This window comes from Lipophrys pholis (assembly GCF_963383615.2).
Source record: "Lipophrys pholis genome assembly, chromosome: 13".
NCBI lineage: Eukaryota > Metazoa > Chordata > Actinopteri > Blenniiformes > Blenniidae > Lipophrys > Lipophrys pholis.
Window position 1 is genome coordinate 26809767 of NC_137632.1, and position 12802 is coordinate 26822568.

Here is a 12802-nt window from a genome sequence, read left to right on the forward strand (position 1 = left end):
TCACTTTACAAGGGTGGTACTTGTGCATACAGGTCCACAATACATTTGAAAAGCACTTTTCATTTAGAGATACCAGGTTAGGTGGGACAGTTCCTCTCTCGACTGTCCACACGTCGAAATGTCCTTGAGCAAGACACTGAACTTAAGACTGCCCCCAGTGGGCAGCGACGTCCATTGGTGTAAAAGAGTTTCCCTCTGGGATTAATAAAGTATTTTTCTTTTCTAACTAGTAATGGTATTTTTTTAATGAGAACAATGAAAGCACTTTTCTTTTTTTTTTTTTTCATTTATTATAGTTTGGCACATGTGAACAGGAAATCCTGGAAACGCCGTTACAACCAGGTTCAAAGTATTCCGTACAAACTGGATTATCGACACGACGGTGGGGAATGAGTTTCTGATCAGTTTGGCTGGTACGTGTTAAACATTTATCTACAAAATTCAGGACAACAGTGACGTGAAGAACTAAGAGGCTCCTTTTGCTCTCAGCTTGGAAAGCAGCATTTCATTCTTCCGACATTCCTGCGGGATAAAGAAAAAAAACAATAACTTATCATCACTGCGACACTGTAACGTCATACACTAATTAGAATAACTGAGGAGATTCTTCAGCGGAACATAATTTTAACGGTATCTGCTAAGTGACATGTTGCTTTTCTCTGCAAGTAAAATAACTAAAACCCCTTAAATGTATACAGCAAAATAAATAAAACCAGTAAAAACAAGTTAAAAAATGAAAACAACTAAAGCAGCTAGAATCTTTGTGCATGAGGGTGAATCATCACTCTTTCACTTTAATAAAGTTGCCGGCCTGCATGCAGTTCTTATCCTCACCATTGAAGTGTGGGGGCGCTAGTCTTAAACGTCACTTTAAATCATACAGACGCTCAATTTCAAAGGTAAACCTCGCAAGATTTTGGATTTCCTAATAAAAATGATGTTGTGGACTCTGAGGAGCAGCAACAGAAGCTGATCCAGGTCTGTGGAGGTTTCTGTCTAAAGGTAATATCTATAAACTGTATTATTAATATTCAGCACTGTGTTGTATATGATGGTACTGAGGACCAGGTACTGAGGGATCTCTGTAGTCTGGACCATTTGTTTTTTAATTCTGATGTTCATACGTGTTTGGTGACAGTCATTGGTTTGTTTATGTGTATTAAAGTATTGCAGATGTTATTTTGTGCGTTAATGTTGATTTGATTCCCTGTGGAGTCACACTTTTTACATGTAGGCTTTTGTAGGACATCCTAGTCTTTTCACGTGCACATGGATTTTAAACACACACACACACACACACACACACACACACACACACACACACACACACACACACACACACACACACACACACACACACACACACACACACACACACACACACACACACACACACACACACACCTCCTTGAAGTCCTTGACGGTTTTGAAGTAGAGCCTCTGCTTGTCGAGCAGTTCAAGGTACTCGTCGTTCAGCTGGTCTCTCCTCATCTTGTTCTCCTGCTTCTTCTTCTCCATCTGAAACACACACAGGACCGGACGTGGAGCTGCAGCCTTCTCCGGAAGGGATGAAGTGGTGAGGCGCTTCATTCATTCATTCATTCATTCACGCCGCAGGTGCTTCGTGTCGGCGCGTGTGAGTGTGAAGGACCTTGATGCGACTGTGTTTGATTCCCTCCACGATCTGCTCCATCTGCCGGAGGAACTGCTCCTTGGCAGCTGAGGACGACATGGCTCTGCAGGAGGACACACACACACACACTGAGCGTCTGCAGCAGACAGCAAACATCACTGCAGCACACGGAGCCGGCATACGTACTGTTGGAAGTTATCGTGGATGGAGTTCAGGAGGTTCACCTGCAGGAAACACACACACACACACACACACACACACACACACACACACACACACACACACACACACACACACACACACACACACACACACACACACACACACACACACACACACACACACACACACACACACACACACACACACACACACACACACACACAGTTAGAGAAGCTCGTATGACACTGAGCAGCAGCAGCAGCAGCAGCAGCAGCAGCAGCAGCAGCAGCAGCAGCAGCAGCAGCAGCAGCAGCAGCAGCAGCAGCAGCAGCAGCAGCAGCGACACCTGCCTCTTTCTCCAGATAAACCTTCTTGTCGTCCAGCGTGTTGTAGAGGGTGAAGAACTGCTTGGTCTCTTTGTGTGTGGCCGACACTGAGACAGAGGAGGAGCAAACGGTGACTGAGTGTCAGACGGTTTGGTCACTGGGCTCATGGCCGACGCTGTGTACACAATGACCAACACACCGTGGCTGTACAGCTCGATGAACCTCTTCTGGTACTGGGTCAGCTCGGCCCGGCTCGGCACCTCGTCGATCTTCCTCTGCATGATGGCGATCTCGCGGTTCCTCCGAGCCTGAGCACAGGAACCGACAGCTGACGGTGTCACCATCACATCGAGATTAATACATCTGTGTCAGATCTAGATTATTTATTGCATTAGGCTGTGACCTGAGTTCTCCCTGACAGACCGTCATTCATAACATGTTCTGTTGAAATCGATCAGAAACCATGTTTTAGAAACGTAACAGCTCCAATTCCTGGTTTATTCACTGAAGGATTGAAGCAGGAGGTCCAGCCCATAGATGCTGTCCTTCTTTAGTGGATCTACAGTCTCTTATTTACTGCTGGAGGTGAAACATTCCCATGTAAATGTTTGTTACAAACAAAACTTTGTCCAAAGCTTCATTTTAAAGTTTAAATATGTTTAAATAAGTGTTGAGAGGAGCAGTTTGGAGCTGTGATCCAGACCTTAATCACAAAGCTGTGAGTGGGATTCAAACAATGACTCCCTCAGCACGTCAGGCTCTGAGTTCCGGACGACTCTCACTGCGTTTTTCCTTCTTATCAGTGCCGAGATATCAGCAGCGTTGACCTGATTACCCACAGTCCTCTGCTTCCATCTAATCGCGCCGCTGTGAGGAATGATGAGGTTACCATGAGCAGGCGGATCTTCTGCAGCTTCTCTCTGTCCGTGCTGTACTGTTTGTCTATCAGCTGGTTCCTCTCCTGAAACACACAACGTGAGGGAGCCGTCAGCGGGGAACACGCTGAAGGTAGAACCACTTCAATTAAACCTCTTTCATATGGCGCCAAACGCAACACAGTCATTCCGTCAGGTCACCTTCTCCTCATCGGTGTCCGGTCCTGACGAAGACTTCAACTCCTCAATGTTGTGCTGCAGCCGGGACATCTCTTCCTGCAGATCACACACACACACACACACACACACACACACACACACACACACACACACACACACACACACACACACACACACACACACACACACACACACACACACACACACACACACACACACACACACACACACACACACACACACACACACACACACAGAAACACACACACACACACACACACACACAGAAACACACACACTGAAGAAGCTGACTGCACCAGCACACAAACACAGTGAGGAGTGTATGATGATGTACTCACTCTGCAGTGAGCACGAAACTCCTGCTCCTGCTGCTTCAGGTTCTCATTCATGGTCACCAGAGCTTTAAGCTTCTCCAGCACACTGTGGACCCCCACCCCCACCCCCACCACACAAACACACAGACACAGACACAGACACACACACACACACACACACACACAGCTCCATCAGGACGAGTGACTTCTTGAGGAATCACTGTTTATAGAGATAAAGCAGCAGAGATACAGGACGTACGGGAACATCCCTCTGCATTCAACACGCTCTTCATCAAACACTCAGTTTGTGAGGGACGGACAGCAACACGACGACACAAAGCACTGATGAGATGAGGAGGACGTAAAAACAAACCCAATAAAAAACAAAACAAAGAATAACGTGGCAGCGTTTTAAACTGTTCTGACGCATCTGAACTCAGTTTCAGGCCTTTCCAGAGGCCAGTTTTCAGTTGGTGACGAGTATTTTAATAAGATTAATGCCACTTTGGAAAAAATTCAAACTCTGAAATAAATTTTTTTCACATATATCAGAAACTAGACAATAATAATAATAATCTCAGTCTCTCCGGAGCAGCGGACTGTCGCCTTAGTGTTTTTCTTCTTAATCCCTATAGTATGTGTTTATATCAATCTGTGCCTCCACCTATTGTTACTACTCTCAATATTCTGAAAGTTTTTATATCATTATTTCTGTGGGTATATGTGTAAATGTTAAAGTGTGTGTATAAATCTTTACACCTATTCAGCTGCACTGAAATGCCTGAAGGAATCAAGAAAACAAAAGATGCAAATAAACACTGCGAGCATCCAGTGGATCAGAAACCTGGAAGGTGTTAGTGCTACAAACTGGACTCACTGAGGGTACAGGGTACAGAGTACAGGGTACAGGGTACAGGGTACGGAGTACAGAGTACAGAGTACCGGGTACAGGGTACAGGGTACGGAGTACAGAGTACAGAGTACAGAGTACCGGGAACAGGGTACAGAGTACAGGGTACAGGGTACGGAGTACAGAGTACAGAGTACCGGGTACAGGGTACAGGGTACAGAGTACAGGGTACAGGGTACAGGGTACAGGGTACGGGGTACGGGGTACGGGGTACGGGGTACGGGGTACGGGGTACGGGGTACGGGGTACGGGGTACGGGGTACGGGGTGTGTGATTTCAGAGCGGCTGGTCTTCTTGAGGGACCAACATTTTTACCATTGTAACCCTCAGCAACCCCGCATACAATACACGTAACAAAAAAAAGCAGAAGGAACTTCATAACACGCAACATGTGAAAATCTTTGTTATATCCTGACTTCCTTTGTGTGGCGGAGTGGTACATAAATGTTCCAGTTATTTGTTTGATCACCGAAGTATTGTTCTTTGTCAAACGTTCACACGCCGACATTTTGGTGGAACAGATACAGAATGAACGTCACCTGCTGTCAGCCTGCTCCTCCACCACCTCCAGACAATTCTGCTCCTTCTCCAGTTTTTGGGACTGCTCTGTGGCCTGGAGAGGGAGGGAGGGAGGGGGAGAGAGAGAGAGAGAGAGAGAGAGAGAGAGAGAGAGAGAGAGAGAGAGAGAGAGAGAGAGAGAGAGAGAGAGAGAGAGAGAGAGAGAGAGAGAGATGAACTGATGTGAAAATAGAGGTGAAGAAATGCTGGAGACCCGTGTGTGGTGCTGTGTGCAGTTCTCTACCTCCGTCAGCTGTCGTTTGGCCTCGTCGCAGCTCGCCTTCACTTCTGTGTGCTTCACCTGCAGCTGTTCCACACACACACACACACACACACACACACACACACACACACACACACACACACACACACACACACACACACACACACACACACACACACACACACACACACACACACACACACACACACACACACACACACACACACACACACACACACACACACACACACACACACACACACACACACCAGAGTTTTCTTCTGTTCCGCTTAAATACCGAGGAGCGACGGTTCATTGTAGAGGAAGAATTCATCAAGTCTAACAACAATCAGTGCTGTTATCAGAAGCTTCAGCCACGTTCTGTGTGTGTGTGTGTGTGTGTGTGTGTGTGTGTGTGTGTGTGTGTGTGTGTGTGTGTGTGTGTGTGTGTGTGTGTGTGTGTGTGTGTGTGTGTGTGTGTGTGTGTGTGTGTGCTCACCTCCTGCAGCTCTTTTGTTTTCTGCTGGATGTGTTTGTTGAGCGAGGCCACGGCTCTGCGGTGCTGCTGCAGCGGGCCGTAGCGCTCCGAACGCTCCTCCGAGGAACGCTCCGACTGCTGCGGGGACACGTGGAGGTCAAAGGTCATCAGGCCAGAGCTCCATTCAGAAAACACAGTGATTTAACGAGTCTCTGTGTCGTTGGTCAGTCCATTAATGTGACGGTAGAAGAATGAGTGAGGGGACGTTCCGACATGCACAGGAAGAAGGTGACATAAAGGGTTAATGTGGAAGTCTCATCAAACTGATGTAACAGCCACATGTTTGCGCTCTCCAAACATCTAATAAAGGGTAAAGTTAGACATAATTTCCACCAGGGGGCGCTACTTCTCATAACTGAGCCTGTGTGTGATCTTTTGCAAGCTTTTTTTTTTTTTTTTTTACATCTGGGGTGCATCCTAATAGTCCCTCCCTTCTCCTTTCCTATCCACTTTACCTTAACCCCGTGATGTCATCCATGTTGGAGTAAGGAAGCTTCCTAAAGGAGTCAGGGAAAGGTGATCGGTGTTGTGACTGTGGGACCGCATTTCCACTAGGTGACGTAATAATAATACGACAGTGGCGAAGGTTCGTGATGTCTGGCGTGGTGAAAAAACTACAAATTTCCAAAAATGAACTACTGAAAGCGCATGTCAATCATGGCCGCCACTTAAACACTTCCGGGGTTCAGGAGAAGTGGATAGGAAAGGAGATAGGAGGGACTATTAGGATGCACCCCCAGCCTGTTGCCACCAAGTATGAAGTGAAGTTGAATTTGTTAAGTTAAACACAACCAAGTGTCGGCATTGAAAGTTTAATTTCTAAATGCCTCACTTGTAGCAACCGCCATTAAACCTCCATTAAAAACATTGTTCGTTCCCTCAGTCGCAGTTCTAAATGATCGAAAGTCCAAACCTACATTTCATTGTTATTCTGAACTGGGTTTAAAGTGACTAACTGTGGATTGACGTAGCTGCTGGTTTTGTTCTGTCTGCTGCGTCAGCGTGTCTCACCTTCTCAGCGTACTCCGAGGCGATCTGCTTGATCTCCGCCGACTGCAGCCCCACGATCTGACCCACGGCGCTCGCCGTCAGCCTCCCCTGCACAAACAAAAGTCCACGACATGCTGACGGTCTTGATCACGACAGTGTACGCACGCCAGTAAAGTCACTCCACAGGACCGTTTTCTAGTGGAGCTGCTGTAGGTTTACACTGCTGGAGGTCCGACGCTGAGCTGCTTTCCTTTCTCACTCTGAATGATTCACTGTCACTAACATTCTCCCCTTTTCTCCCTCTCTCTCCGTCTAGAACATTCTGCAGAGGCTTTCGCACGGCTCATCTTGGTTTTTCTCCGTCATGAGAAGGCTGCGTTGTCATTGGTGCTACATAAATAAAACAGAATGTTAAAAACGCCACTGCGTACCTCCTCATTCTCCATGGCTGCCATGTTGGTCATCAGGGTTTTGATTCGCATCTGAACAGATCAAAACAGAGGAATGTTGTTAGATTTCTCAAACACCAGCCTTCGTCGGTACAATCCGCTCACACGGTTCCACAGAATACATCAGACCAGTCAGGTCCAGCCGTCTTCCTCCATCACTGCTCTTCATTTATCTGATTTAGTCAACATTTTGGATTCGTCAGGAGTTTGTTCCAGGGACTCAGCAGAAATGACTTAATCCCCACTGTCTTCAACTCTTACATGTCTTCAATCATTTCAAGGAGTTTTCTGACCTCCTCTGCAGCCTGCAGCTGGTCGTCTTCGGAGCCGTCGGAGCCTCCAGGCGGCGCGGGGTGAGATCCAGCAGGAACGGAGGCTCTTCCTTTATCCACCTGCAGGAGCAAAGACGAGGTCAAGACAGCAGTGAGGACGTCCAAGCAGCCACACGACACACAACTCGTTCAGGACAATCAACTGATAACTGACTCGGCGTTGAAGGGCTGGAGGTTTAATTCCCCGTCTCTTTGTGCTGAATGAAGAGACGCACTGAGTAAGGAGAGGACTGTAATAGAGGTGTGTTAGGCTCAATGAAATCTTTTCAAAGATGTCACCTACCTGTGAGACATCTGAAAAGGCAGAGTTTGTGAGTCACTTTGTTAAAAGATCTGGTTGACTTAAATAGATGAATTAAACAACAAATCACTTTGAGTGCTGTTAGAGAACTTCGGTGGTGTTATTTCTGTGCAGTGAATGAAGCCACTAAAGACTCACTGTGTGAAGTTGTTGTTGAGTATCCGTGTGTTGATTTCAGGACCTACCTTGTCTTGTTTGGACTGCTTGTTGAATCCATATCGCCTGGAGAAAACAAACAAAGGAAACTGAATGGTATGAAACAAACCAACGTTTGAATACCATCATGCCAGGACAAAAGGTGAACAGAGGCGAGTCTCCATCAGCAGGACACACAGTGGCCCTCAGCAGTGCAGGAAACAATCAGTGGGTGCATGGAGGCAGCGGCACGGCTCACATTCATCATGCCTACATCCAGCCTGTGTCAGCCGTCTTCACAACATGTCCAACCATCACACGGTGACACACAAGAGCTCCACTCAGTACTTACAGCAGAAAGTCTGACATTCTAGTGGTGGAGATGGATGATGGGAGATGAGGAAACAGGAGGAGAAACAGAGGAGAAGCTACAGCAGCACGACTGCATATGGAACATCAACAACGTTCAACTAAACACTGACAACAAGTATTTACTTTTCACAAAACCATCGTGAATGGAGCTGCTTTCAGCTCTCTTAAGTACCGTTTTTCTGGACAAAGTTTGCATATTCTACCTGTTCATGAGTGGGTCTTTCAGGAATCTAAACTATAACACATGTTTTGAGCTATTTCACACTGTTTTTGTTTCCTACATAATTCCATGTTTGTCCATTCATAGTGTTGTCTTCAGTGAGAAGACACAATGTAAAATAGTCATAAAAATATAGAATAAAAAGACGTTGCATGAGAAGGTGTGTCCAAACTTTTGACTGTATGCAGGTTGGTGTGTTTTCCTCAGGAGATCCACATGTGACGGAGCTCGTCCTGTGATGTGGACTCACAACTGTGCAGCTCCATCAGTCAGGTCACAGTCGACACACGCGATGTGATGCCTCACCTTCCGTATTCCAGCAGGGTGGAGTGAACCCGAGACTCCTCATCCATCAGCACCTCCGCCTCCCTCTGCCTCCTGTACTTCCTCTGTGGCTTGTACACCTCCTGAGAACACACCAGTATCCGCTCAGAGAGCCGCCGCTCAGAGAGCCGCCGAACAGCGTGCGCTGGTAGAGCTGCAGTAACTCACCATCACATCCAGAACTGCCCTCACTGCGCCGTCTCTCCTCTGCTGGAAATCTTCATCCTGCTCACAGAACGACTCAATCAGTTCAGTCTTCAGTGTGTTCACCGACAAAATAAGAGGGAATCATTCTCTGCTGCATTCAGATGTATTTATAGCCGATTAAAATCTGCTCTCTAGTGGCTCCATGAGGCTGTCACTGAATTACACAGAAATAAAAAATAAATTTTCTTATTTGCACACCAGGTATTTTTCTATTTCTCTCCTGAAAGACTAATAAATGTTACAGTAAAACTGCTGAAGCAATAAACTGTCTACAAATGAAAAATTTTAAATATGAAACTTCATAAATACAGCATCAGATTCTGTTTTTGTATAGAAATCAAAACTATATCTAACTAACAAACCTCGGGTTTGGCGGTCCCGACCTGTTGGCTTCATACTTCCAGATATAAGATTACTTACAGAGCAGATAATAATCCGACCATCCTCAGATGTGCTGGGAGTAGTAAAAATAAAAAGACCAGCGCGGTGCTGCGGACTCACCTCTGGCAGGACGTGGCTCTTCTGGAACTGAGAGACGGAGTAGGCTCGGACATAATCTCCCATCTCCTCCCTTGTCTCAATGGCTCGTTTCACCAGCCACTGTCAGGAAGGAACCACACACACCGTCAGGGAACAATACACACCGTCAGGGAACAATACACTCTGTCAGAGAAGAAAAAACCCCACACAGGAGTACAGGAGGGGGGACAGGTAATGGCAGGTGTCACACCTGGTCTGACATGACCCATCTTCTTTAAAGGAGTCATATTATTCAGCTTTTCAACACTTTCCCTTGGTCTTGTCGGTCCAAAAACCTTGTATTCAAAGTTTATTGCCCCAAATCAAAATTATCCTTGATTTTTCATCATATTGAATCATAGGAGCTACATTCAGAATCTGCTGTGTCTGGTGAGCTGGACTGGCTCCGCCCACACATGCCCATCTTGGGAAGAGGAGGAAGTATTTCCTCTCGTGGTGCCATGCGCCAGAGCAGAGCTACCTAATTGTGGGAGGAGTCAAAGGGAGGGCCTACCATGATTGGGATTGGCTAAACCCCTGATGACACTATATAGAGTTTGATTCCTGATTGGCTGGTTGGAGCAACAGACTTTTTAAAACCTGAAACAAGCCAGGGAGAGAGAGGACAGACTTTCTTCACTTCTGGGGCGTCAGCCCAGGTATGGAGACGATTATTACTGTTGGAAAACCTTTAGGAAGTAAATTTTACATAATATGAGCCCTTTAAGAAAGAACTGAATATATCATGACTGGGATGATCTTCACTCACACAGGAGGGAAAGCGACCAGCCACCTTGAACAAACTGCTCGCACTTCTGATCGCTGCTCAGAGATAAACCTTCACCTGTATCACCGGAAAGATGTGGATGAAGTCCAGGCCTTGGATCTGATGCGGCTCCAGACGATGAGGACACTTCATCTTCGGTAGAACGGAGACGATCTTCTCCGTCAGGGCTCTGCAGGGAAACACGAGCCACTCAGCGCTGCTCTTTACAAACACAATATTCCCTCACTTGGAATCACTGCTGTCCTTTTCACATCAGAGGCCACACACACTCACACACCCACACACACACACACACCTGTTAAGACCTCCACTGGACCAGATCAGTCCAAATAAAGCAGAAGCACTTCAGAATAATTTAACGTTACCTTTTAATTTCACTTTTCACGCTGAAAAACTGAAATCAGGACATTCTAGAGACACTTCTGTTTTTGAAAAATCTCTTCAACGTGTTTTCACCCTCAGAGTGGATTCAATGATTTCATTTGTAATCCAGTGAAAAACCTGTTGCTCACTCTGTAGAAAACGGTTTGACTTACATCTTCTGACCAATGGTGGCGTTTTCTTGGAAAAGAAGATCCACATCGATGTCAAAGTTACATGTAGTGATGCACCACGTCATCCCGCCGACCACCTGTGGAGGAGACAGGTGGGATCAGGGGGGAGGGGGGGGGGGGGGTTCAGGTTTACCCTGCAAGAACCAGGAGGAAGCAGCCCAGAGGGGCTTCCAGAAGCTTACCTTATCAAAGGGGGACAACCCTTTAATTCTGGCTCTGAAGTATCCAGCAGCCAGCAGCAGCTCCAGGATCTCCACCAGCTTAACGCTCTGCTCCTCATCCTCGCGGGTTTCCACCTGCAAATACACACTTCATGACTGACTGATGGTGAGAGCCTCAGTGGACACCCTGATGTGTCCCGCCCGAGTCTCCCGCAAGCTGCCTTTCACTTCAGCTGAGTTTTCAAAGTTGTAAAATAGCAAACATTAAATCAACATAAAGAAAAGACTCAGAGGAAAATGGAAAGCTTTCAGCGGCGCTTTGAGGTGTGCACTGAAACTACTGAAGAGTTATGATTAAGATCTAACACAATGAATATGTATAACAACTATAAAATCACTCAAAACAGGTAGATAAAGGTTAATCAAAGACCTGAACTGCTATAAACAGCCTAAAATGGAGTGAACCAGCATGAAAATTCTCAGAAAAACAAAAACTGTTAAATCAGATAAAATTGCCCAAACTACTGTGTAGCAGGCCTCCGCTTTTCCCCGGACCAGTCCACACCTCATGTCATGTCAAGAGGAGATTTATAAATTCATGAAATGTGTAGATTTCTCTGAAGTACACACACACACACACACACACACACACACACACACACACACACACACACACACACACACACACACACACACACACACACACACCATCTGAGCAGCTTCTACAAAAGAGGAATTCAAGAAAAACCTCAATATTTACTGAGTAAAAATTATACTTCTTTTTTTTTTATTAGTTGAACTAATTTATTTTGTAGTTTATTTGTGCAGTCAGACTTGTAAAGTCATCTATTATTGTATTTTGAAGTTCCACCCAGAAGAGGCATTACTGCTGTCATGATATTGTTCGAGAGGCTTTTAAAGTTATTTTTAAACCACTGACTGCGGAGAAAAGATTATTAAAATGATATGCAGTTTATTCGCCCCCAATGGGAGAAATTCGTCTTGGTTTAATGACAATACAAAGAGTACATACACATGTCACAAAAAAAAAAAAAAAAACCCCAAAGTGGAACAGTACAAGTATTGTAGTAAAAGCAAAAACTATAAACCTATAAGTATAAGAATGAATATGTAAGGACATAAATGCAAAGCCATTATACCATACAGACAGCATATAAGTGTATAATAAAGACAAATTGATTAACCTCCGTTTGTCTTTTGTTGCACAGATCTTTTTGATTGCATGAATGCATAGTAGATCTATACAGAGGAGATCCAGTGTTAGAAATCACAACAGTACATTTAGTAAACCTCCATATATTATTAGGTATCTGGACCATTTGTCGTCTGTTTGACAATCAAAATATGTTGTGAGGAGCCCCTACTTTGTGTCTATTTCCCCTCAGTGACTTGTATGTTTGATGAAAAGTGTATTTGAAATGTGACTGTTTTCTTCCTTTAAAGCTGCAGACTCGTCACAACTCAGCGAGCTGTTAGCACAGGCGCTAACTAGCCGAGTAGCTTCACCCGCAGCTCCTGGTTTTATCTTGATAATAAAAACACATTTATGTCAAGTGGCGACATGTTTAGGAGTCTCTACCTGGATGAGATTGCCCTCCTGGTCGTACTGAGCTCCTAACTTGGAGCCAGCTCTGACTCTGTGGAAGACAGACGAAGCCGCCGCCATGTTGGACTGACTGTGGACGACCGG

At 45.6% G+C, this 12802-nt stretch overlaps 1 protein-coding gene across 1 annotated transcript; it reads right to left on the minus strand.

Annotated features, from left to right (window-relative positions):
• Positions 1-284: 284 nt before the first annotated feature.
• On the minus strand, positions 285-12802 carry ccdc93 (CCC complex scaffolding subunit CCDC93). The gene is made up of 23 exons (XM_080478591.1): positions 12692-12802; positions 11113-11226; positions 10913-11007; positions 10434-10545; positions 9572-9670; positions 9032-9088; positions 8846-8946; positions 7998-8034; positions 7473-7571; positions 7162-7212; positions 6752-6838; positions 5702-5818; positions 5224-5286; positions 4961-5034; positions 3536-3617; positions 3198-3272; positions 3011-3082; positions 2321-2429; positions 2146-2228; positions 1820-1857; positions 1652-1736; positions 1405-1518; positions 285-522 (listed from the first exon to the last, which is right to left on the minus strand). Exons 1-23 carry the CDS (start codon positions 12776-12778, stop codon positions 466-468), a joined length of 1908 nt encoding a protein of 635 aa, XP_080334717.1. The 5' UTR covers positions 12779-12802; the 3' UTR covers positions 285-465.